The sequence below is a fragment of the Pterocles gutturalis genome, unplaced genomic scaffold (assembly GCF_000699245.1).
Source record: "Pterocles gutturalis isolate BGI_N339 unplaced genomic scaffold, ASM69924v1 scaffold826, whole genome shotgun sequence".
NCBI classification, from domain to species: domain Eukaryota; kingdom Metazoa; phylum Chordata; class Aves; order Pterocliformes; family Pteroclidae; genus Pterocles; species Pterocles gutturalis.
Window position 1 is genome coordinate 2,239 of NW_010105084.1, and position 27,680 is coordinate 29,918.

The 27,680-nt window shown below is 41.6% G+C and overlaps 1 protein-coding gene across 1 annotated transcript; it reads right to left on the bottom strand.

The window, feature by feature from the left end:
* On the bottom strand, window positions 1–27,680 carry TRPC4AP (transient receptor potential cation channel, subfamily C, member 4 associated protein). The gene is made up of 18 exons (XM_010087230.1): window positions 27,554–27,680; window positions 27,180–27,296; window positions 24,330–24,387; window positions 23,156–23,211; window positions 21,447–21,575; window positions 20,067–20,268; window positions 17,845–18,033; window positions 16,051–16,193; window positions 11,570–11,701; window positions 10,381–10,439; window positions 7,857–7,958; window positions 5,933–6,016; window positions 5,507–5,597; window positions 5,002–5,142; window positions 3,345–3,453; window positions 3,024–3,136; window positions 2,581–2,787; window positions 1–2,030 (listed from the first exon to the last, which is right to left on the bottom strand). Exons 2-18 carry the CDS (start codon window positions 27,273–27,275, stop codon window positions 1,893–1,895), a joined length of 2,049 nt encoding a protein of 682 aa, XP_010085532.1. The 5' UTR covers window positions 27,276–27,296; window positions 27,554–27,680; the 3' UTR covers window positions 1–1,892.

Below are 27,680 nucleotides of genomic sequence, written 5' to 3' on the forward strand. Positions count from 1 at the left end.
ACTTAAAAGGCTTTTAATTTGAAGCATTTATTTTAAGTGTACATCTATTACAGTTAAGAAGAAGCAAAGATACACCAAAAACACAAATACCCAAGAACAAAAAAAAGTACAGATGAGAAAGAAATTAGCTCAGGGGAGGGAAAGGTGACCTGATAAAGAACAGAGAGTTGCAGCTGCCGTAGCGAGGAGCTCCCCAACACGAGGGGTGCAACCAGGGCAGAGTCTGCCCAGGGGATTCAGCCCCCCAAGGATGGACAGAAGGATCCCCAGGAGCTCCTGCAAGGCTCCAGGTTTATGCACAAGCTCAGCAGCTCTGTCCCCCCTGCAAGCAAAGTACTGACTGCAAGTCCACAGCAGGACACCGAAGTGTGAGATAAGCGAGAGGAGAAGGGTGACTTTAGAGAGCAAGTCCTGCACCTAGAGCTGGAAGCCTTGTCCACTCATCCAGGCCCCAGCACAGGGATCCTCAAGGGGGTTTCCTTTTGCTGGCAGATTAGAAACAAAATGCTACAGCTCTGGGACATCCCCACCACAGGTCCCTCTCCAGAGCCTGGACAGAACTGAAGTAATCTCATCAAATAAGTTAAAAAATTTTTTAAAAAATGCAGATGCATGTTTCAAAGAAAACCGGTTTCGTTTAGCTGGAACTCCAAGATGCATATTTTTTGACTTAAATGCAGTGGCTCAGGACTTCAGACTATTTCACTGCTGGGAATCTGAGTGTCTTGGAGCAACAATTAACATTGGTGAGCAGGCAGGGCAGGGGCAGGTTTGGCAATCAGGACTGCCAAAACCCGATTCCCCCTTTCCCAACACATCCTACAAAGTTATTTTCAACCAGGAGTGTTTATCCCCAGCACTTAACACATTGTGATTAAAACATATCCAGGAAAACCCGACATCTCCAGTAAATATTGCACTTCAAGATTAATGTGTGTGTTGATATTAAGGACTGAAAGCAGAGACTGACCTAAGACTTCCAGGCAGAGCAGGTTAGCATCAAGAGTCCTGAAAAGGATTTAAAAACCAGATTAGTTACCCAAGAAGGGACAAGCCGCAAGTTTAAAAAATTAGTATATTTTAATGCTAGTGCTCTGTGAAAAAGCCAACCCCTGTTGCAATTCCACCACTGCTGAAATGTCTCTGTTCTCCGCAGCACTGTAAAACGCCTTCGGATGGGAAGCATCTGCAGGAAAGACAGGAGGAGCAGAGGTTTTTCCTAACGCACAGACAGATTTAGTACCAAATGATCCAAAAGTAGATGGTAAAGAGGTGACTGGAGCTAGGGCTCTCAGGAATTAGAAGCACACATGCACACGCACACACACACACACACTCACGCTCTAACCAACCCTAAACCCCTGATTCCAAACCCCAACAGAAGAGTTACACCTGAAGGGAGTCCTCATGGTGGCTCTGCACGTGGCTGGTGTGTCAGGGTCCCGGTCAGACTGGCTCCTTGGACCTCACATTTGGAGGGCAAATTCTGTGCTTTTTGACTTGCTAATTCTGGTAGCCATGAAAAACAGCCACAACTAAATTGGCACATACACAGTATCCTCATCTGTCAGCAAAAAAATCTCTGACCAGCCATGTTGGACTGGGAGAGAGGGAAAAGAAAAATAGTAAAGAGGCTGGTTTTTGCAGGTGATTGTTTTTATCCCAGAACAACTGGAAGATACATCCCTGAATGTGTTGCCCAGAGAGCTTTCCAAGTCTCATCCGTTAGAGATCAGAGGTGGGGACCGGGAGGGGGCCGGGGTTTTGACAATGCAGGACGCTCCACGGTTCCAAGCCGCACACGCACACACACACTACACAGCGTATCCCTGAAAATCCACGGGCTGCGAGGTACCCTCCAAGCGCTGTCCATCAGAAGCCAGGGTGAAGAACTACTCCTCAGAAAAGTCTCTGTCTATGTCCATGTATGCCTCGTCGATGTAGCTAACTATGGCACAGGGGGATGTCCGGTCTGGACTGAGCAGTATAGATACAGTCTCTTTCCAGTAGGTAAAACTAATACATGAGCTCTGCGGGAAGAGAGGAAGAAGCTGGTTAGTGTGGTCCACAGGCACCAACATGCAGCAGAAGACACATCCCAAAGGCATTCAGCGGAGAGAACTGAAAATCGCTTCCTGTTTGGCCTGACTTCCCCAGCCACACCGTTTAACACCTCTGATTCACCATGCAGCCCATCCTTCCCGGGGCCTGGAGCAGAAGGGGCGGATGCTGAACCAACTACACCTTCTACAGCCAGCCTCCCACTACCCCACTACAGGCAGGGACCTCCTGCCATCTCACCAGCCCTGCCTCTCAAACCCGCTCAGCGCTGGAAAGACTCACTGCTGCGTGCCAGAGCCAAGACTTAAGGTCTCATTTGCCGGGAAACCCAGCACCTCCCTTGTGGCAGTCTGACTGCTTGCACAAGGGACCTGACTGGGTAAGAGGGTGTGAAAAGCACTACAGAACACTACACTGGGGAGCAGAACTTGCTCCCTTCCTTCCCTCCACTACCTCTCACTTCCCATTTTTGCTAGGTGACTAGTAGATAGATATTGCTACCGTAAGAGGTTCACATACATTTTCTAAGCAGGTGCTGTCTTTATCCTTGTTGAGGTAATGCTGTTGCCAGAATCGCAGGAGACTGTGGAAGTTGTTCAGGATGAAGCCTGGATATTTTTCTGTATATTCCATCTGTTGCAAAGTGCGCAGATAAAATGGTAGCTTTTCTTTCCTTCGGGCCAGCATTAAGATAACTAAACTTGTGTTCAAGCAACTGACATTTTCCTAAAAGTAAAAATGACACAGTAGGTCACAAAACAAAAACAACAACAAAAAAATCAAGATATTGGTTGTACACACATCCTTTTAAAATGGCTCATGGTAAGCATGCAGAGGAGGTGCTCCTACATGTCTCAAGAAAGAAGGGACTCATGAGAAGCCAGGTTTCTTCCTACTCCCAGTTCAGTTCATCTTGACACAGTATCAACAAGATAATTACAAAGTTACCGTCAGCTCTTTACCTGTGTAAGCGTCTGTACATGGATAATATTAATGAGACGGAAAAGGAAGGACATTCTCATGGACATCTGGGACATATATGATAACAGGCGGCACTCTGACAGGACTTCTGCAACTGCAGCAAGAGGAAAAAGACAATCATTAGGTGCTCAAAGTTCAGACACACTAGTCCAAGCAACATGGCAGTCAGAACTGGTGCTCAGACTGTAGCAACAAACTTGCAGGGTGGCATTTCTCTGTCTAAACATTTTCAAAGCCCAGACTTAAAATAACTGTTATCACTACCAAACACCACCCCTCTCCATCCCTTTCTTATTCTTTACCTTTAGCATCAAACTGATTCTCAAATCGGTCCAGGGACAGCGTAATGCAGCGAACAAGCATGTTTGAGTCAACCAATGAACTGTTGACCTGATTTAAAAATATCTGAAACTAAAGCGAAATACTTTTTAGTGTTGTATTAAAAAAGAACACAAAAAATCCATCCCACATGAGCACTCACAGATGAGGTCTGACACGACAGCATTCCACACCCTTCTCAGGATGCGTACGGCCAGAGATGTACTAAACCAATTACTCTGTTGGCACAAGAACGGATCAGTGAACCCAAGCAGGAAGAGCTATGAACAGGGTTTGGCAAGCAGGACAACAGTAAGACTTCTTCAGATTTTTGACATTTTGGAAGCATACAGTTCTTGAAGGTTATTGGAGAAACTGCCTTGAATTCTGAGCACAAGCGCCTAAAACATGCACTTCACCAACATAAGGCATCACAGACATGGACAATTCCCCCTTCCCTTCAGAAACAAGAGTTAGGTTCCGAATGCCAAAATACTCAGGGTCATTACCTTTTTTTTTAAATCTCTGACAAGAATAAGAGTAGATACACACTCCCAGGCCTGCCTCATCCAGCCCAAGCCAATACTGGCACTGAAGATCCCTATAGCAAGTACCTTAAAAACACTACAGAACAGAAAAAAGACAAGTCCTGGCACCACTAAAATCTCTTCTGAAGCTGTATCGCTTCCATGAGACCTGGGTTTTCATACACTATTTGTTTTGAAAGAGGGAGACCAGAGAGCACGGCTGCTGGCCTCCAGCTCTGTTTCCCTATTTGTACAAGCAGACAGTGCTAGGGAGAAATGCAGTGAGGGATTCATACAGAATGAGAATTTTAAAAGGTTACACATCAATGAAGAGGAGGCACACGCAAAGTATAAAGACAGATTCTCTAGAATGTGCAAGTTCATCTTCCAGAAAACAACCTGAAATTAAATGCATCTTTCTTTTAAATATATCTCTGCTTCTATTCTACATGGTCTCCCAGTCCTCACAGGAACAAGAGAAAAATTACCGTAACATAAGAGTATGAGGTCATTCAAAGCCTACCCAACAGCTGATGCTGTATGCACAAAGAGCATGAAACCTCTTTGCACAGACCTGCCCATTCTTGCTCTGCATATGTAGCTAAGTTTTATAAATAATTACATCAGCCATTACTTTTTAAAATGTCTGTAAGCTCAAATATCATCAAAGATATCTTTTTGCAGTATCAAATATTAATGAGTATTTAAAATAATCTCCATGAAGAACCTCCTCCCAAGCTCCAGTAAAAGATTTTTGGAGCCTGTCTCGACATCTACAACTTCCAGCTTAGCCCAAACCCCAGTGACTTCACAGGAAATGCTGGACCATCTTTGAGCCCTGACCTCAGACCTGCTTGATCACGTAAGAGGGAAAGGTTTTCTGAACAGCTCAGTGCTTGCTGGCTCAGAACAGCCAGGAGCACTTCTGGAAACACGAGTGCATGCAGCAACATACATGCTCATGAAGAGACTTTGGTAGCTCACTCCTTGGTGTTTATTGTGCACCAAGCTCAACAATCACAGCAAAATCGGCAGATGAATTAGTTTTCATGCTAGGTTTGATTATAAGAGCGTATAATTTGACCCACTGGGGACAGCTTTTACAAATATTTACCTTCTCATCTGTGTTGATGTACTTGTTGAACCTCTTGAATGCATCAATATTGAATTTCATCAGTTCTCCCAGAAGGTCAAAGTAACTTTGAAGCACATCTCGTGATTTGCACTCGCTATCAACAATGCAGTAGAGAATATGCTGGCATGGGAGGAAAACATGTTATTGCCACGGTTTAGCCCAAGCCAGTGGTACAGCATAGACTGTGATTTAATCACTATTTAAAATATTTATCTGCAGGTTTAGTTCTTAAACGACAGAACTAAAGACAAGAATTCAGATGAGTCTTCTGTTAAATTAACTTACCAGTGATGCAGGCTATACAACTGGCCACCCCACACCTGGTTGCCACAAGCAGAATTCACAAACACTTTTCAAAAATTGCCCTATTCCCAGTGAACATTGAACACTACATTTTTACCCCCTTCTGAATTCATTACAGATAAATCCTTCTTGATTGCTATGGAGATACATTACAGAGGAAGCTTGACATCTACTTCATTACCTCCAGGAGTCCTCTCTTTAGCAGGAACATCTGGTCTGCATAGGAGGTGGTGCCTCGCAGAAAACTTTCAACTGCTCTTGCTTGCCAAAACCTGAGAAATAGGAGAAATGAGGTTTTAATGTTGGAGCAAGGGGAGTATTTTACCACAACTATAATTTAAATCAAATTTCCTAATCTGTCTCATTGCAATCTGAAGCTGGAGTCAGACCTGTTGATCCTGCAGAAAGCACCGACTGTACAGGGTACGAGGTCCAGTGCAAACTCTGGCATTCTCCCTCACCTGCACTGCCAACTGTAGCCAAATGCAAGCCAGATCTTCTCACAGCTTATGGTTTTCAAGCATTTTCAACTGCTATAAGCTGTATGAAAACAAAGCGCCTTCCCAGTCAACTCAGAAAAGCATGTTACAGTGCAAAGTGAACCCACCTGAAGGAGGATTCAGCTGGTTCCTTCTTCATGACCTGAAGGAGTCTGGTCAACAGACCTCTCTTCCCATCACAGACAAGACTCCTGGAGCATGTGAAGAAATCACAGCATGAGTGGAAAGGCTTGTACTTTGCAGAACACTGAATTCAGTCTCTTCTCCAGAGAAGATCAAAATCTCAGTATCAAATATACAGGACAAATATTCATTAACTTTCATTACTAGTTCTACCAACGGAAGAGTTCTCATTGCCTTTGGTAAACATCTGCAATACCTGCAACATGACTTCCAAATAAATCCTAAAGAAAAATTATTCATTTTATCTCAAAATTTTAATGATTTCAGAAATACCAATTCACAGTTTGTAGGAATTAAGATATTACAAGAAAATCCCCTATAAACCACGTTTGAGCTTAGGGATGAAAGAAACATGCATTTTTTGCTCAAAAAATGTAAAGGAAGCTCTGTTTAAGGAAGTTTAAAGGAAGTTATGTTTAAGAGGCAGAGTATGGAAACCCAGATGCTACATGAGGTAGCCGCCTTCTGCATGTACTAGTAAAAGTATAAGGCTGTGGAACTGCAATACTACTTGTATTAAATAGCATCTCCCGTGGAGTATCTACCTACAGGAAGCTTGTGCAGAAGGAACACCTTGATCTTGTGTATCAAGAAACTCAATGTGGAAACAAAATGCTAAGGGTGAAAAAGAAACTAAGTTTAGTCCAGAAACTGAGCAATGCTGCTTGTCTGGCTGCACAAGCCATCCTGCAGAGGCAGAGTAAGATTCTTTGAGTTGCACTCTTCTCCTCAAAACACAGCCCAGCAGGCACATTCAGCAGATGCACCCAGGTTAACGGCTACACACTGTATCAGCCCTTTGCTGGGCAGTCAACAGGTAGCTGACAAAGCCCATGTGGGAAGTGATTTTCTTGCAGCATGATAGTCAGTCTGTCCTTACTAATGCTCAAGGGAGATGAGAAACTTTGCAGATTAGAAAAAGCTGTTTACACCCTTGATCTGCTTCCTTACAGTGTGTTTCTAACAGGGTGAATTCTTCCTCGTAAATACTTACTCCTTTTCAAACACAGCCAGAAAACTACCTGTGCCTAGAAGGAAAGGATCTGAGTAATACAGACACCATTTCTTCCCAATTAGGCATGGTATTATGATAATAATTATAATCTAGAAATCCTCTTAGAGAATTCCTTTCTCTAGTGAGGTAAATCTGCTCTGTGCAGACCAAGACCCTGCTGATACTCTGGGAGTATTCTAACAACCAAGTTCTGCAAACAACATTTCATCTTGTGATGTCTGTACATTAGAATCGTGTATTAAAGAGCTTATTAAATCAAAATAGCCAATCTAACAGACACTAAAATATAATCCGAGATTCTGTAAGTGGTTTAACATGTTAATCTAATTTAGCTTATTCTAGTTATTAGCTGCTCTTAAAATAAAGACTCTGGGCAGACACACTTGGATCTGTTTATGCAGACTGGAAATGGACATTACGTGTGCACAGACTGCTCCTGAATCTCAAAACTAAGATTTATTAGTAGCAGCAATTCATGTGTTAGAGGGATCCCAGCTTATTTTCTAGGTCTGTCTGTAATGCCTGCAGCGAGAAAGGCCAAACAGGCAGACCTAGCACATCATAACAAAGTTTGAGCCATGCACCCAAACCCCCCATTTCAGGTTTCTTCTGTTTTTAAAGCATCCTACTCTGAGCACAAGCACACTTTAGATTTGCCAATGACCATGAATATCATACAACCCTGGACACTTCCCACTGAAACATGTCACTAAAATTAAAGCAAGTATGGTGGACAGAAGGACGTGAAACAAAACAGACAACATCAAACCCTCAATATAAGTGCTTGTAAAATGCTAGAAGCTGCTGACCTAAACCCCTCTATCCGTACTCACCTGTCGGTGTTGACAACAGCATCCACTTCAGGGATGTTGGCTTTGTGGGAGATTGCACTCAGCTCATTAAGTTCTTGGCTGTTTAAAAGCAGATACTTGTTCCTAAAGCAAGACAGTTGGGGAGTAGGGGGGGGGAAATATGATGAATTCAAGAGGCAGACAAACATGCAATTTGATGAAGAATAAAGCCATGAGCCTAAGAGGGCTGCAGGACTAGGCAAACAGCTTTCATCCCTCCAGCTCTTCAACAGCCGTTCACACCCTGCTCCCCTCCACCACAGTGAACTCTTAAGGCAGGCCAGCTAGCTACTGTTTTGTAAGCCACCTCCAAAATTTACCACACACAACTTTCAACACTGACCAGCTCTGAGATGGTGGTTCTCTCCTGACCTGTTCAGGATCTTATGGTTTCTTTTGTAAATATTTGGTTCCAGATAACACTTGTTTTTAAAAATCTCAACAACATTTTGATGAATTTCAGAAGACTTAAATAGCAAACATTTTCACAGCTTCCTACAGGTTTTCTCTGTCTTACAGTGACCACGCTCTTTATCAGTAATAAATTTCAGTCACAAAGCAGAAACTGCAAAAAAAGGACTCAGTCAACCTGTTATTACACTGAGCAAACTATTCACTCTGGAAATATTTAAAAACTTAATGAAATGTAGAAAATGGAACAGAAGGGGATATAAACCCACAGTATTTGCATTAAATTCCTTACCAAATACTGAATTTTTCATAATGAAAAATCAATTAATTTATCTGCAAAATAAACTAAAAGCAGAACAAGTCTGGCAAAGTAGAAATGTGGTCCAGAGGCTCCCTTTGACAGACTCCCTGCCCAATGCCAGCGTGCTCCCTTAGAACCCTCCTACTTCAAAGTGCTCAGAATCAGACAGCAAAGATTTATTTTCAGGAAACCTAAGGGAGCACAGGATGCAATGATAAGTGTGAGGATGCACACAGACCTATTCATCAACACATAGCAACTACATAGAGGATAAATTATTAGACCAGAAAAGTGATGGGGATGTATGCCTTCTTGCTTCAAACACTATCTTCCAGACTAGTGCCCACTGAGGCTGTCATGTGAAGCTTCTTTTGATCTGGAACAACAGGTTTCTGCAATGAAAATACAGACTCTCTCTCCATGCAATAAACAGTTTCACAAGTTTGGCTTGTACACAATTTCACTCAAGTTAATATTAGTAACTACTTGGTCTGATCTTGTCCTCAGCTAACTCAGCTTATCTGTGATTTCATAGAAAGTTCATGTAACTATTTGTTTAAAAACCCTAACCAGATTCCACATGTTCCACTTGCTCAGAAGTTACAGCTGAAAGCTGTTTTCTGTTTAAACAAGCCTGAGATCTTTGTAGTAGCAACTTAAGCAGGAACACTATCTAAAGAGATTTTATTGGAAAACCTGGAGCAATTCCTGGTCAAACAATGTCTTGCAGGGAGGATTTACAATAGGTCAGCCTTGCCCTTATGTTTACAGCATGTCCAGCAGCTCCTCCTTCTTAAAAGCCAATACTCCACAATCAAAAAGGCTGATACTTCCAATATGCATAGCTGACAGTACAAGATAAAACCTACACAAAAATATCACCCTGGCTGTAGATATGACCAGCAAGACAAGTGCAATACGTCTCAAATGCAGATGTTTGTAAGGAACAGGACATCATCTGGCAGGACGGAATTAGAGCAACAGGACACCGACAGAATGCAAGACACGATTCTGCAAGTCAGAATAGAGCAACAAGCACCTCTGTACCAGCAGTACAGCATTTAAAAAAAAAAAAAAAAGCAAGCTGCATCACACCTCAACTACTCCAGCAGACTCAAGCTTCATAAGTATACCTTTTGAAGGCAAACAGAAGCTTTCTTCCTATCTCCAACCTAGCTTCCTGATGGCTAGCTGACAGAAAACTCTTCCCCTAACATTTTCCCATCCAGTTTGATCAGGTCTTCTATGCTGCTGGTATTTAGACAGGAATCACATGTTCCCAGCCTTTTTACAAAGGTAAAATAATACTGATTAACCTCTTCAGAGGTACGCTATCTTTCGCCCTCATCTTCCAACAGCCTTTGTTTCATGCTTGTTCCACTCTGAATTAAACCTGAACACGTCCTCACAGGGTGCGCATGCTCTTGTGAGCACGCTGGCTCACTACCAACTCTTAAAGAGAAGACAGATAAAGAGCATCATGAAAGCTGCCTCCTTATTTCTTCAGCCAGAAAGTGTTAACTCATCACCTAAATGTTTCAGTTTGTTTCAACATGAAGCAAAAGGGGCTATTTTAAATCATCAACAGACAGACAAAGACATGCCCATTGGAGAGCATATACTTAGCCTGTTCATAGCAGGAGCTAAAAGGCACGTGAACATGTGAATCGAGTTTAAGGACAGTACAATGTTCCATTCATACAGAGCCTGCACCGCGCCTAGGACACCCGCTGTCACTGCAATCAGGCAAACAATACTGCCAAGCCACAACCTACCACAGCTTGTCATACTCACTCGTGGTGATCACTAAAGCTCTGAAGAAGCCTCAAGAACTGTATCTTTAAAGTAACGTCCTAAAAAGAGAGAAGAACAGTCAAAAAAATTTGCTTTTGTATTTTTGGATATCATTAGTTATCAAGCTGACACAAAACAGCTGAATTGAAAACCTCTCCAAATCAAACCCATTTGGATGGCAGAGCAAGTGACTCACATAAATGGAGAAGGCTGCACTTTGCAGGCTTCCCAAAACAGAACAGGAGCAGAGACTGCCTGCAAGTCTTTGCATGTAACAGTTAATAATTTCTTCTCACTGCAAAAGCAAAAAACCTCATCACTGTATTGACAGATTTATAATATATAGATTTGGGGGAAAAAAAACCCCAACCCAAATCCCTCAAAAAACCTGACTGTGATACACTTTTTGCTCTTTGCTTCTTATTGCTAGACCCACTAGCTGTCATTTCATTAAAGTTTTGTTTTTCTCCTTCCTTTGGTCTCCAGCAACCAGACTTTACCCCTTTCCCAGTTCCCAAACTGGGAGAGAGGGGAGAGCCTAAATTGCCCTCTGCTAAATTGTTAAGAATGAGCCAAAGACAAAAAACCTGAAAACAATAATTCACAAAAAACCTGAATCCTACTATAGAATCACAGAATCATTTAGGTTGGAAAAGACCCTTAAGATCATCCAGCTGTAAACCTAACACTGACAAATCCACCACTAACCCATGTCCCTAAGTGCCACATCTACATGTCTTTTACATATCTCCAGGGATGGTGACTCCATCACTTCCCTGGGCAGCCTGTTCCAATGCTTGACAACCCTTTCAGTGAAGGAATTCTTCCTAATATCCAATCCAAACCTCGTCTGGCACAACTTGAGGCTGTTTCCTCTCATCCTATCACTTTGTTACTCGGGAAAAGAGACTGACCCCCACCTCGCTACAACCTCCTTCCAGGCAGCTGTAGAGAGTGATCAGGTCTACCCTCAGCCTCCTTTTCTCCAGACTAAACCACCCCAATTCCCTCAGCCACTCCTCACAGGACTCGTGCTCTAGACCCTTCACCAGCTCCATTGCTCTTCTTTGGACTTCCTCCTACATCTCAATTCATTTATTATACAAGCATCCAGTTACTCAATACAGCTCCTCAGAATTATATGATAAATAAGATCAACATCCAACACAGAATTTAAGAAACTACTCACTGGGCTACAGTCACAATTTTGATTGTGTCCATGCAGAACAAGGGCTGATGCCGAATGCTTTCTCCAGATCAGTTTGTCAAACAAGTTATTGAGGCCAGGAATCAGTTTGAACTCTGCTATCATTTTATGAACCTGGAAAATAAGAAGTACATACACATTTGCTGCAGCCTCAAATACAGATACAACGTAGACTGGTAAACAGATGGGCACAATTACATCATCCTCTGACAACAGAAAGGTGAATTATTTTATCAAACAGCATGTGTTTGTGTTAACATGCACACTAACCACGGTGTATCATTAGAGGAGCTTCCATTTGGTGAACATGGACAGAAAAGTTATTTTGGGAGAAAGCTGTTAGCCAGCACTTCAATTAACCACTGTGCCGCTGGAAGCAGCTTTGGACACCAGGAGATGACTTAAAGCACACTGAAAATACATGTACACCTAACTTCTATGGATCGCAAAACCAAGCTGGGAATATTCTGCTGCCAGTCATCCACTGAGCATCCTCTGCCTTTCTAGCTCACACAGCTGAAGCTGAGGTGGTCCTCAGAACACAACAAAATTATGGATATAGTAGAATCCTTTAGGTGGGAAAAGACCTTTAAGATCATCAAGTCCAACCGTCCACCTAACACTGCTAAGTCCATCGTTTTTGTTCAGGTGATCTAGGCAGGAGTTCTGAGCAAAGCAGAGTCCAGCAGTAATACAGCCCATACAGGAATTTAAGCGTTGCTGCGCCAGGCTAAGAGCAAGCTGAACTTCTTTAGAGAATACTCAGAAGAAAATGCCAAATTACACAGGTTTATTTATTAGTCTGCCTGCCAAGCTAGGACGTGGTACATCATGACACGTTTGAAACAGGATACAGAGTTACTCATTTAAAAAAGATAATAATTTTGGTGTGAACAGCTGTTAAATACCTTCAGTCCAAGTTTTGGTATTTCTGATGTAAGCAGCTTGGAAGACAAGGAATGGGAGAAATACAACGTGGGACTCTCATCAGCTCTGGGCCTGTGACAAGCTGTATCCCTTGAGATGTAGTGTAAATGAAAACCACACACGACTGGGAAGCCCAACATGCTGCAAAAATTAAGTGCCCAAAGCAGTAATGGACATGTTCCTTAAAATCAAGACACCTAAACAATAACCTACGTCATCCCGAGACGCAGAATTCTACCTGGCAGAATATCAAGCAGACCACTCCATTCTGTTCGATTTCCTCAAATATCTGAATGAATCAAAAATATCTGAAGCCGATACTATCTTACAGGTTTTCATTCTTATTCTCGTTCGCAGTGTAGCTGATGGCGTTTTGCATTCCTCTTGGCTGTAGCCACCAACTTTCCCATCTATATGGAAACTACATTCAATCTCCAAATATCACACCTGAGGAAGCATGCAGCTCTCTCCCACCTCACCCATATTACCCTGACAGACTGTAAAGCCTGGAGTCCTTTGGCACTCCCTTATTTTAAAATGCTCTCGGACACTCGGATCCAATCACAAACCTCCAACAAAAACAGCTCTGAGGAATCTGTCTGAACAAAGCACTCGCTGTAGTCCCCGTCCCCCAGTGCCCAGCACAGCACAAGCACAACGGGATGAACTCAAGCATGCAAGCTGCCTGCAAGAGCCTTGAGCCCTCACTAAAGGAGGAGTTCCCTATGCTCATCATTTAAACTCTGCAATCTGCTCCTTTCCAAACAGAGCATAATCTGCTTATTCCAAATGACTCACCCCTAATTTCAACTGTGTTCAGTTTACTTTTAGTTTGCTTAACTTTAAGGTCTCTCCTGACAGATGGCTGGTTGACAAGCTCCTGAGTGACAGTCCTTGCCTTTGGATCCTGCTCTCTCCCAGACCCCAAACTCCTTACAACTACTCAGCCTAGGGATGCCACAACAATCCCTGCTCTACATTCATCCTTCAAGCTCCTTTGATTTTTTCCTGTTGCTGCGCAGCTTCGCATGAATTGCTCTCTTGCTTTCTCATTACAACTACTATGAGCTTCTACTGCGGGCAGTTTGGCTCCCTGTAGCAGGAGCAAGTAAATCAGCTGATTGCCTTTCCCCACAATACAGACATGCAAGACAGCCCAGAAAAATACATAAGGAGAGTAATCTAGGGTGTGACCATAACGAGAAGGAAGCAAAGGCATAGATCTGCAGTCAAACATCGGTTATCCCCAAGGGCGTGATCGTCCCGAACGTGGCAGCAGGTAGGTGTTAAGTCACTGCTCGCACAGTTGTCAATTTATGCAAGTTAGCCAGCAGTCAAGTTTAAACCAAGGACTTAGAGTAAACATCCAGCAGCAGGTTGAGTTTGTTAGGACGCTGCATCATGCTTCAAGCAAATGCCAGACCATTATGCCGATTATCATAGTGGACTGAAGCAGGTTTGTGATGGTCTTTAGAAATTCTAAGCAAAATTATTCCAATATAAAACCAGTAAGACCTTTGGCTGCTCAGACTGGAAGACTGATATCCCAGATCTTGTGCTTTTATTCCCTCATAGAAAAAGAAATACCACCAAGCAGCTGAAACACTTGTTAGTGAGAGTTCTATTGCACAGACAATGCTGTTCCCTGCTTATTGGAGCCTTCTGCGTACAACAGCTCAGCTCTGGTTCTTAATCTGACTGCCTGTCAAGAAGGGGAATGGATTTGCATCTGCCACACAAGTCTCTGAAAACTTCACGTAGATTAAGAAGTGAAGGATATATCCTGTATTTAAAAGGCAATGGATTTTACAAAAAGAGCTTGCTCTGGACAAAGTGTTTGGGAACAAAGTAACTCAAATCTTTCAAGAATTCAATTCCAGTCCTGAAACAGCCCTGGAGAAGAAGTGAACTGCATGCCAGATTTATCCTTAGACGGTTTCCGCATTTGCAGGGGGCAGAAGTAGCAGAAGAAGAACTCTTTAGAGTTGTTTTCCCAGGAAATAAAAAAAGTCAGCTTCAAAGCTAGCTATTTCAGCAGCATTTCTACATTGTCACATTTGACAGCAACACCCTACAACTGACCCAGAGAGGTAAGGAAGCAAGCACCTCCAGCTCCCTGAACAGGCGGCAGCAGGATGAGTGCAAGCAGCAAGTAGTTTCTGCAGTGTCTATAAACTGCATTCTTGTGGTGAAATCAGGCAGGGATGAATTATCTGACTCAACACAACAGAAAAAAAAAAAGTCCTCCTAACAGATCTGTGTTCTGGTAGTTCCAGACATATTTGGCCTTCCCCCCCACTTATTTTAGGCCCAATAGAAACAGTACTTCTAAAAGGAAATGACAACATGATGAGGAGTTTCTTATGGTACTGATTGTGGTTTCTGCAAGAACTGCTAGTTTCCTCTGGTTACTATTATACAGAATATTCTTCTTTTTAATGGTGAGTATCCATTTGCAGGTTCAGACTGAACAGGTTAGTTATGTTCAGGACTGTACTACAAATGCAATTCTATTTTAAATTCAGATGAAGATATTTAAGAACCTGCCTGTGGTGAGTGTTTGTGACTCCTATACAGTGGGAGGTTACTAGCAAAGAAAAAAATATTCAAGATAAATGTGCCCAAGCAACAGCCACCCCCAACACAGCTCCTCTTGCCTAATACAACAGCCCTTCAACAACTCAAAACAATTTGATCCTCCCAGTCTCTAGGGCACCCAAATGCCCCTGCTACTCCAAGCTGCTCTGCTGAGCTGAGCAGACTGCCAATGTTGGAAACCTGTCAAAACTGCACCAACAGCTTGCTTTTTTTCCCTTCACAATATGCTTCTGACCCTTTTAAATCTAACTACAGCCAAGCTGCAGTCCCTGGTTCACCATAAGGCTGTGTGAGGCAGGAAATAAATAATTTTTCATTTCAAAAGCAAGAGACGCAAAAGGAACAGATGAGTGGGATTTCTAGGCAGCACCTAGTACAGAGAGAGCTTATAGTGTATCCTCCCAGCTGAGAGTTTAACACCACGCTCACACTCAGACAAAACACAGGAACCTACTGCAAAAATCACCCATTCACAAATCACCCCAGAGGATTTCCAAAAGTGAAAGCATTCAAAGGGGAAGGCCTGAAGGTGCTCTGTTCAAGTGGGTCAGAAGAGCACGAGGAGGGGAAAGAACACCTGGCTGGAGCTCCCGCAGCATCCAGGTATACCCACACGCTTCCTTACACAGAGAGACAGGATGTCTCATCCAGGAGGCATCTTCCTGCATCCATCTTGCACCAGAGCAGCAGCTCTGCAGAGACTGATCCCCCCCAGTGCTGGTCAGCACAGCTGGTGACAAGCCTGGCCCAATGGCTCATTCTGCTTCCCAGCCATGAAACACTGCCTGTTTGTTTGTGCACCACTGCAATGATGGGATTTGTCCAGCTTTATGCCTTGAGCTTTGCCCTTCATGTTTCTGTGTCCATGACCTAATTAATGAGCACTTTGGTTTAAAGAGACATCAACTTTCCATGCGTGATCGTTTGCAAGTGCTCACCTGATTCCTTTGTCTCCCCATGAGCAGCACACAGAGAACATACAACACCTCCAGCTTATACATAATCTCGTGCATGATCTTCATGGACTGCGGAAGCTGTGTTCGTGTTGAGGTGTTGGCCAATCCACTTTCATCCGAAGACTCTGTATAAGACGCAAAGATGTGAGCCTGAGGCAGTTTCAACAGGAAAGGATCTGTTACAGTTATTACTTTTACAGTCAAACTCTGCAGATGAAAGACCAGCACACATGCTTGAATCGTCTCAACTAAAAACAGTGATGTACAACAAATAACCAATTTAAATTAAACGCTACAGAAAAGGGAAAAAAAATACAGATGGAACCTTAGAGGAGTTAAAATTAGATTTGGAAAAAACTACTTAATTTTTCCGTAATAAGCTAAATGGCATCACCTACCTCAAATAAGTAGAATCATCTATACAATTAATAGACTACTGCACCAGAAAGGACATGGCAGAAAAGGTAATAAAAGTAGGGGTGAGATTATCAGCATTTATGATTAGTCTACTTTAATTTCATGCCTCAGTACCAGTATACTTAGGCCACAGTTAAATAATTTTCATAGCCCTATCTAGGATTATACTGCTAAGGGCAGAAATAGGATATAACACACCATGATTGCAAGTGGAAAACAAGACAGAAATCATGAGCGACAGAGAGAAAGTATGTAAGGACACAGTGAAACTGTCACTGCAGTTCAGAAAGGAGTTAGCTCTTTACACAATACAAAACCAAGTGATAAACTGCCCCGCCACAGGATAGTGTGAATGCTTTTTGAACCCATGTGAAGAAACAGTAACTAGGCAAGCACACAGAGGGAGGAAACCATCAAAGGCTAAAAAGCAAAGACACCAACTCTGACTCAGAAGTCTCTAAGCCACAAGCCACTGGAGACTCAGACAGTATGCTGGGAAAGTAAATCTAAGTTTGCTTGCTAACTGATGTTGTGCATCAAGAGCCGTGACTGGGCACGTTCCACCTCAGCAAAACTGCCTTCTTGAATTCTGTTCCGAAATACCAAGTGTTTTCCAGTTTCCACTAAGCTGGTGTCTATAAAGGTATGTGTGAGATGCTGCTGGAGTGTTCACATGCTTCATTTTTTGTGTATTTTCAGAAGTTTTAATAATTAATTGCTACAAAACTAATGAAGCTGGATAAGGAAGAAAGTTTTCTAAAGAGGCATAGAAGCAAAGACTTAGATTCAAAATTTTGGGATACTTCTCATTCTGTTACTGAGTGCTTTGAGTTCTGCAGGCATACACTGCATTTTTGTAATACCAAAGGGTGAAGAAACAAACCAGGCACTTGCTTCAAAGTGTTTTCCTAAGGTTGTATTAACACTGCTATACGCTCACCTGGAACTATTATTTTTTCCAATCAACTTATTTTGCTGGAACTACCTTTCCTTTTTAAAGAAGAGACCTCTTGCTTGGTATGAAGCATTTGGACCTAAAGCCAAAGTTTTCAAGTAAAATGCTGGCAAAGTCACTTACCTCAGCTGTGTATATTTTTGTCACTCCAGGGGAGATTAGTGCTGAGGATGTACAGCATTACGGTGTTATCTAGGTGTGCAAAGGGCACAGTTTGCCTTTTGCTAACTTTAGTTCATGAAAAAAAATCAGTGCTACATGAGAACAAAATGGGAGTCAGATCTAAATGCTGGTATGTCAGTCTTTCATGCAAGAAAAGGAGAATCAATGCAGGTTGAAAAGCAAAGCAACACATGGCAAACATGCATCAGCTAATGGTGGCTAGAGGAATGCAAGCCAGATACCCGTACTGCTCTGTTCTGCCTCTTCGTTTGCCACTCTCATCAGTGCATCAAGTACTAGCGCGTTGTCCAGCCAGGTGTACCACTCTTCCAACTCCTGGAGGAAGCTGGAAGTACCTGTTGTTTCAGACACCTTCCGTGTTGCCAGTTTGCACAATCGCTCAATGAAGCCTGGAATATTCAAAAGTGTAGCTGAAAAAGAAAAATAACTCTATTACGATTTAAGATCACCAACACAATAGTCATCAAAACCTCTACACCACAAGGTATCAAAACATCTACATTAGTGATACAGAAGAGCACACAGTAACAAATTCCATCTGGTTAAAACAATCCAAAGATGGAAGACGTCAGTGCACTCTCTTATTAAGGACTGGAAGAGGGTGTACACACCCTAGCCATAATTCAATCAGTGTTCAACTGGTTTGTGTTGGACTTACACTGGAAAAAAATGGGTTCTACCCTACTCTAACGGCTTGTTTCCAAACAATTCCCTTTTGCTGGCACTGCTATTTTCCAGTCCACAGTGAGTCAATATCAAGGAACTGATCTGGCTGAAAATTAAGCTGTCAGAAACAACGCAGCAGCACTTGGAAGGGGCAGCTCCACCTCCTGCTTCCTCTGTGTGATGCCTCCTCCTCCGTTTTGCCTCCTGTGGTGTTTGTCTCACAGCAAACTGAACTAGCCCGCTTCAGTAGCTGGGCAGAAAGCTGTTAGCTTTTTAAGTACTACTTTTGTTGATTTAGTTCATCATGGAGCAAAACAGATGGGGAACACATGATAGCAGCCCCAAGTTAGAGGGCTTTAATTGTTGTGGAACTGCACCCTTAGAAACAGCAGTTCAAGGACAAAAGCCACAGGTCTGCAAAATGCTTGGGGCACTTGGGGAGGTGCTAGCTGCATTTTGTCCTGAAGTTTTCACAGATAACTTAATCACAGAACCTATTTATTATAGATACATGACTAAGTCTTCACTACACACTTGCAGATACAAGCAGAAAAGGACAAGTTTGGCCATGAACACTACATCAAAGAGTTGAGAGATTCTGCCCGCTGCTACCATCTCTGAAAGAGTAAATTCCCTGATAAAATTTTAAAAATGGAATATGCTTTACAATCTTAGATACAGCCTCTGATTACGCAAACAAAAAATGCCTAGTTAAACATTTGCTGTGTCAAGTTCAGCTCTGTGGGATCCAAACCTATTCAGTTCAACTGATTTAAATTAAACTTTGTACGCACACATACACACAGTTGTCCACTGCTCTTTACCTTGCAAGCAAGCTCTGGCAATCACAGGGTAGAAGACAATACATCCCCCTTTAAAGTTTCTCAGCTTCTGCCTGCTGTCTTGTGCTATCTGTCTCTCACTGGATACTGCAGAGGTGGCAGCAGTTACAAGTGGGGCTTTGCTTGTTCATGGCTAACACAAAAAGTTAGAAGAGGGGAGAACCAACTCCAAAACCCCTTTTTGCACTTCCCGAAATGGTTTGGCATGGGCCTGTGCAAACATCTGCTTCAGAAGTCCAAAAGATTTTCAGCATAATAAGAGCTGAAAACAGTAGATTCTACACGTGAGAGTACTGTAATTTAAATTTCTTAAATTCATACGCATCCTTCTAGGCAAGACTTCTGCATCTGAGAAATACTCAGCAAAATAAGGAAACCTGCACAGTGCCCAAAGTTCAAGCTGAGATCAGACCCAGAGATTTCCAAGGCTGGTGTGGTAACAGTGGGCAACATAATACTAAACACACTTGTTCATAAAAGAAAGACATCCTGCTCAGGACAATGACAGATAAAATCAGAGAAGGAACTGCTTCAACAGTAGCCACACTGCACGCAATTTTAGTTCAGGAATTCGTATTTTAAGGACGACATGGAATTACTGAGAGTTCCTGAAGGGAAGAAGGCCATGGGTGTGACTGAGGGACAGAAAACAAACCCAATAATTTTAAGTCATACAGTTCATCAGAGAGTGATGAAATGACAGAAATTAACTCACATAATTACCAACACCAAATGAAACTGAAAACTACAAGGTTTCATTAACAGAAAACGTTGTTTCCAGGAAACTGCTTGAGGAAAGTGATTAAAAAATGTTTTTTAAGACAGAATGCTTACAGTATCCTCTAGAAACTTATCCTACAGATGTGACATTGAGAAGAGGGAAACTTTACACACTGTTGAGATTCTTCTGTGTTTGTTCACAGTGTAACAATTACCTTGATTAATTTCAGCTCGAGAAGGACCCAAGTTTTTTTTCTGCTGGGCATTTTTGGCAAGAAGTGTGTGCTTGTCATCGCTTCCTGTGTCAAGTTCAGAAATTGTGACTGCAAGGATCCTGCAGAAGTTCGCAAGCTGCTGCTGATCAAAACTGGACACAAGGCTCGCAAGATTGGGAATATCATCCAGTTGTATCACTTCCTGGAAGAGGCAACATCAACTGAGTAAGTCGCACATGATGTTCAATAAGTTAACACAGACACAGCCAGATGGCTTCAGCTACAGCAAGCAGTGACAAGCAAAGAGTCTGAAAACAGCTGTGATTTACAACTCGTGTCACTTACCTTTGTCAATTCCAAAAGTATAGATATCCATATTTTAACAACTAAGCATTTACATAAAATTTGGGGGCCTTTTTTAATTAAAAAAACAAAACACCCCCCCCAAAAAACAACAGAAAAAAAAAAAACCAAAACCCACAACCTGATTTTACACAAATTACATTTAGGTACTATAAAGTTTCAATTTGGTTTTTCACTTCTGTTATTTTCTTTGAAACTCACAGATAAGAACTGACTTCTAGATTATTCTTCTCAGTCTTTTTCATCAAAAGATCTTCTTAATAAAAAGATTTTGAAAACAGTTTTCAGCAAAAAGAATTTTATGTTCAGACAAAGTAAGCTTGTTTCCTATCTCAGGAAGTACATCATTCTCCACTTCTCTCTAAAAAAACAGCAACAACTTACAGAATCCTGACCCTCTCCACTAAATGTACACAGACACATTTCATTCCCAATTTTCCCAGGGTTACATCTCTAGTATTTTATTTGAATCACATCTGGGCACTAAGCTGTAATGATGCTGGCAAGCAAGTTCAAAAACCTAGTTTGTGCAGAAGACCTAAGTGCCCTGTTGCCCCAGCCTGCAACTTCTCAGAGAGGTGACAAACCCCAAGGTAAGAGAGCAGCACAGGAAGCGTTCCAGATGTCAGGAAGACTACGAAAATACTTGAAGCGTAATCAGAAGGCAAGGATGAAAAATGAATTTATATGAGGTTTGAACAATGAATGTATACAAGGTTCATTTTCTTTCTTTGAAATACTGGTTGTACTTTAATGACATCTAGGCACTCACTCCCCGTCACCCTCTGCAAGCTATGCAAAAGCATCACAAGTACGATACCACAAGCATGATTTGTCTTCTGTACGAAATGTGATTGAAGTTAATGATGACTGTAAACAGTCATGTTTCAAATAAGCTACAGGAAGTGAGAATGCTAGGTTAGAGGATTATCTTCAGCAACTCTTCAAAGAAATGGCTATCTTTCCTCCACTGGCCTGAAAAGCCATACAAATAAAATTAAGAAACCAGTAACAAACCTTTTTAACTCCCAGGATATCCTCAATGAGCGTTGCAGTTTGTAGGAATGTCTTTTTGTTTGTCATCAGTGTAAACAGGAACAAAACAAAGTCATTTCTTTCTGCCAATCGCCTTGTGACTCCTTCCGTCTAGAAAGCAGGAAGAAATGCACAAAGACCCAGAATCAGAGCCCACCTTGACAAGTTGTATGTTACCGGCACATCCAGGGCAGTTTTACAGATGATGTGTTATTAAATCAGCTATTCCTGAAACGAGGAAATGTGCTTATGGTGACCAAAACTAGCTCCAGTCCTTGTTTGAAGTTAACATGACGCTTGCAAAAACTACAGGCTCCAGGATGAGAAGCTTCATCTCAAGGCAGTTGTTTACTGGCCTGAATCAAAAGCAAACATTGCATGCCTGGAAACACGTCAGAGAGGTTTGTCTCTGGTTTCCCACACAAACTGTAATCAGCTCCATTTCATGGTATGTAAATGCAGTCCCCAGATGCCTCCTAAACTGTCAGCATTGCTCTCAGCTAGGCAGAGTCTGAGCAACCAGAATCAAGCATTGGCCTTAATGAACTCGGTGATGAACCCACAAGTTATGCTAAAACATGAACTCAGGTTCATCGAGTTCATTAAAGCCAGCTTTCATGCTCTGATCTCTGCTAAGAGCACGGCCAGTCTTTTCTGGAATTAAATGTAACTTAAAACTACATCCTCACTGCTTGCCGAGCTGTCTGTTATATATGACGGACATACTGCCAGTGCTCACAGAACTAGATTAGCTTAGATACGTCCCGAATATTTACACATATGCATAGGAACAGTTAATACTGCACACAAAACATTTCAGTCATCCTGAACACTTTTCATTCAAGAGAGAGCAGTAATACTGAAGTGAATTAAAACAGCAGCTAGCCTATAAACTGCAAACTTGCTTCTTAGCTTATTATGCTATTCAGTTTGCTAAAGTTGCATTACCTGTAGTTAAGAAAAAAATCACGTAAGCCAAGAAAAAAGTGTTCCCTCTCTCTCCCCTCCCAGGTGTACACAGACACTTAGCAGTGAGAACATGATCTATTAAGACTCAAACTCTCAAGATTAAGTTGATGTCTTTGGAAGAGCTCCACGCTGGTAAATGCCTTTTTTAAAAAAACTGATAAACAATGCTCCCTAGGCTATAACACAATAAACTGTGTTATTAAGGAAACAATCTTGAGGATGTTCCCTGCATGCATCATCTGAGGCATATGCTTTCAGCTTCAGAATTTTAATGGCAAGATATTTCGACAGGACTTTAACCCAGTGTCTTCCTTAGCACCGATCTGCCATCAACTGAATTGAACTGATATTCAGGACATGAAGGAGTTGCAGGATTTGCCAGCACCATTACTGAACAAGACTAGATGCATCTCAGGTTAGCAGGCATCCTTGTCCAGTTTCAAATTTTAAGCTAGAATACAACTAAGGTTGATACGGCTTTCCTATGGAAGCACAGGTACAGAAAGATCCAAACAAGATTTAAACTTGACAGTGTGGCTACGAAAATAAATTATTTAAGTAACACATAAAAATACAGGGTGGTCCAATATTTAACTGAAGGAATTTCAATTAAAAGTTTCAGAGTAAGTTTGAATTACACTTAAAAGAATTTGTATGTTGTCTTACAAAGTGGCACAGGTAAAATGACCAGCAGAACACTTTCCCACAGCAGTTGTACTTACACATATACACGTGTTGTACAGTATGCTTAAACAGTCCTTGATGAGGTCATCACTTACTGCAAAGGAGAAAAGAGACATTCACTGGCTATACATTGACAACGAGCACTAAAATCCACAGTAGTGACATGAATAGCTATAAAATGGGTGAGAATTTCAGGCTAACTGCTAGCTCAGACCATATGTGCAAATGCCTTGGAGGAGAGAAACCAGAGGAAGAGACACTCTAGACCTGAGCTGTGTTCACGTGCTTTTTGCCAGCACTGCCTAGGACCACAGACAGAGATGTACTTGTGGTCTAGAGCACCTCTTGGTCACACACAAAAGAAAACGACAGGGGCATAAACAGTATTTTAGGAAAAATATCATAGATCAGCTCGAAATTTGTCAATATGAGAAACTGCTGAGACACACACTAGTTCCAATTATTAAGCATGGGGGGAGAAAAGGACAGCTCATGCAGTTTTCACCACACAGTATCAGGAAGTCATAGAAAAGCTTCCAATTTTACTTACTCCAGCATTTTAATATTTAAAATATGCTTTCAGTACAAACACACAACAGCTGCCTCTAGCTCAAGTTCAAGTTACTTCACCTTTGAAGTTCCCTGGCTGACAGGCATGAAGTGTACCATGGCATTTCCTTTCCTCAGAAGGGTTCAGGGAACCAGCAGAATCACAGACAGGAGAAATGAAAACACTAAACTAAACCTGCTCCAGAAGGAAAGTTGCACTGAATACACCCCACTGGCAAATTCTCCTTATAGCAATTTGGAAATCAGTAGTCACTCTGACTAAGTCACAAAACCAGCATGGTTTTCATTATCTCACAATCTCTAGAACTCCTATTACATAAACAGTGTTTTGTAGCTTATTATTAATAACTGTTACATGTAGCTATAGCCACAGTAACAAAAAAGTTTCCAGTGACTGCAATTTACTGCCTTGAGAGAAGTATGTTACCCTGAGTGTATAAATACTCCTGAGCTGTGCTTTGCAACAGGTGACTATCCTAAATCCCACCATGAATCAGTAGTATGGAGAACAAAGAAACCAATGATTCACTTAGGAACAGGAAATTGCTGGTATGGAAAGAGTAACAGAAAAATAGAATAATTTTTGTCTGAATAAGGACACAAGGCAATAATGAAAAAAAGATAAAACACCTATTTACTTACTTTTCTGTTTCTTTTTCTGTGTAATAAGAGTTGGTCTCATGAGAATTTCTACTAAAAGCTGTAATAACAAGATAAAGAATTAACGGAATGATCACTGGGATACAGATAACCTATTAACTTGTCAGTGACTAATCCACACTTAGTCCTGTCTCTGCTGAAGTCAGAGGTGAGTAATGGAAGCTCTACAACCAAAACCCCACTGGTGTCAAAATTGCATTGACAGAACCCAGTTGTATTTACCCTGAAGAAATAACAACAGTTGTATAAAACAATCTCCCACTGGCAAGTTTTAAAGAATTTGTGTCTGCAAAGAATGTAATTTCACATGCAGCCAGATAACATCAAGGATAGCTATCACACATCTCCCAGAATCACAAATCTTTAGCAGTAACCTGCAAAGAGATGCAAATTTTGCAAAGGCTCTCCTTAAATCTTGCTGGGCTTCAAAATACATTCCAGGTGCAGACATAACTGAACTTAGTTGCTCCAGATTTAATCTCACCAACAAAGAGCAAGCTGATGCCTGTGTACATGCACCTTAACATGTATACTTACATATACATTTACAGATAGGTGAAGTGTTTAATTTCTATTTAAGGAACGTAACAGCTTTCTAAAACTAGGACTATGGTTCTGATAGACACAGAACTGATCTTTAGCTGTTCTAGCCTATACCACGGGTTTATTTTAAACATTTAAAAAAATAGCAGTTTATTTAAAAATTAAAGTTAGCCACTAGAAGGAACTGATGACTACTTTTAACATCTGATAGCACTGGAGGCACTGCCCACATTTTAAGCACTGACAAATAAATAAATAGGCAACTTTAAAAAGGAATACACATTTTCCAGCAGTATTTGTAATAGTAGCTGTAAGTCACTAGGGTAGGGAAAAACTACTGCAGCAGTAATGTAGTGCTCATATTAATTATGGATTACATTTTAGGAGGAGAATGGACACCTCAAGGCTCAGTACCCATGATAAGCATCCAGAGATATCCCTATGCACTTGGGATGTAGGCCACCTGCTCTTCTCCCGGGAAAGAAAACCTGCTGCACAAGTCATGATCACTCCTGCCTTGCCACACAGTGGACCTTTTCAGCTAGTATTTCTTTTTCCTGGTCAATACTATAACCCACCATGTACTTATCACCTTATTCTTGCAGAACTGGTATGGTCCTCACATACGCTCCAGGGATTGGAGTGCAGTGGTGCGAGACACTCCTTGGAGAGGGCTTTCTTCAGCCATCCCACTGAAACTGCAACAGTATGCAGCAAGAGTCCAATGGCAGAAAGAGAACAGGTAAGGGGGTGCCTCCCCAGAGGCAGAAGGAGCAGCAAGGGGGTTAGGAGATCTTATTTCTTGAAATGGGGTTGCATTCAGGTCAAAAGTCCATTAGGCTCGTGTATCAGTTCATGTGTTTGTACTCTCAGGTAATATTTTACATGTATTCATACAAAGGGAGGAGACACAAATGTGCTTCCGTTCTTCCTTGATGTAAAGGCTGTCAGAATCCAAAAATATTTTAAGGAATATACTATCACACGTTACGGCATACATAGTACACTGCTAATTTAGTGTCCTTCAAAGGTACTCATGCTCCACAGTTCGAAATGCTGCAACACAGAATCAGCACACAGCACACACTGAACCAACCCATTAGACTACTTCCCTTGCAAGTGCTGGAGTAGGATTTTCAAAAACACATGGAACTGACTTCTGCTACTGTCTTTAACCAGATTAAACCCACTTGTATCAGCCGAATCTCTGGCTGGCTGGCTACAGTACCAGGTCATTACAGTGTACCTGATATTTACCATCTCCAACCCAAATAAAACCAAAACACCCCAACCAACAAAAACCAACTAACCAAAAAAAAACCTCAGCACACACACACTTATTTAAATATGAAACGTAAACCATTCTTACATTAAAAGCACTTCTACAGGAAGCATCACTACTTCCCTTTAAAAATAAAGGAAATTTAGAACATTTTCATACAATGTTCTAAATTGCTTGGGTAGCTGAAGACTTTTGTCCTCAGTTGACAGGATACTAGCAACTAAACAAGTATCAATTTCCAAACAACATAACCTAAATACAAGTTTTACTTAAGGCATGTTAAGTGTAACAAGTGAAGTAGTAAAGGCACTGTTTAGTAAAACAAAAAAAAAAAAAAGGGAAGAAAGTGTCAATCAGTTCACCAGAAAATACAAACCATACATTTCTAATGAAAATAAGATCCCCGAGTGTGTCACCATAAAATAAACCAAACCTGGGCGGTATTTGTGTAACGTAGAATTAAAACAAATAAACAAAAAGATAAACTGCCAAAATGTCTACAAAAACCCTGCAGCTCTGTTTAAAAAGTTTTCCATAGATGAAGTAGTCCACACTGCATGCAAGCAGTAAGCACAGGCAACCTGGCTAAGACAGGGCACTAGTGTGCTTAAAAAAAGGCCACCCATCCTTCAGTGGTAAGCGACATTCTCAGTGCTCTAGTACCATCTGCAGTATTTCATATCACACCTAGAAATCATTTGAAACGGCTCTTACTGAGAACCTAGAGGTCTCACATTTTTAAGTCAAAAACAGACTGCCTCAAGAAACAGCTAGGTCTTCTATATCACATAAGAAAATGCACCTCACTTTTGATGATGTAGCACCTCAGAAAAAAACACCCTTTTCACATTTTGATTAACAGAAATAGGCACAATTCTAGTGCTCAACAGCAAATTGGCAAAGCGATTCTGTAGTGCACATTGAGAAGCTCCAAAGGTCTCACAGAGCTCTCAATGGTATGACTATCACACAGAAATCTTTTGCTATCGTTGAAAAGCCACACTTACATCGACTCCTCCAAATAAGTCAAATGTGTATGTATTTGGGTAAGTGGACTCTTGAGCAGCTTTTCTATCTTCTGTAACAAATGCCATGGCTTCCATTGAAAGTAGTGGAGAAATTTCCTGCATGCGGAGGAAAAAAAAGAAGATGGTTCAAAAAGAAAACTGTTCACCGGTATAAACACAATTGTCTCCAGACTATCTGTGTGATCTACTGACTAATCAATTACATGAATTCCCAGCTCTTATCTACCAGCCCATTCACAGATACTATCATGCAATCAGTATCAAACATTAGGTAGAATATGATCACAGTAGATTTTAAAGAAAGCAACAACAAAATAACCCCTAGCTTTCAGGAAGAACAGTGCAGACAGTACCTTTAAGATGCTTTGGCACTGGGAGAAATCGCTGTTTGGGTGGCTATGTTCATACAGCTTTTGCAACAGTAAGGGAATCCCATTCCATTTTGCTTGTTTATCTCTTTCCTTTAACAAGGCCTCTGTG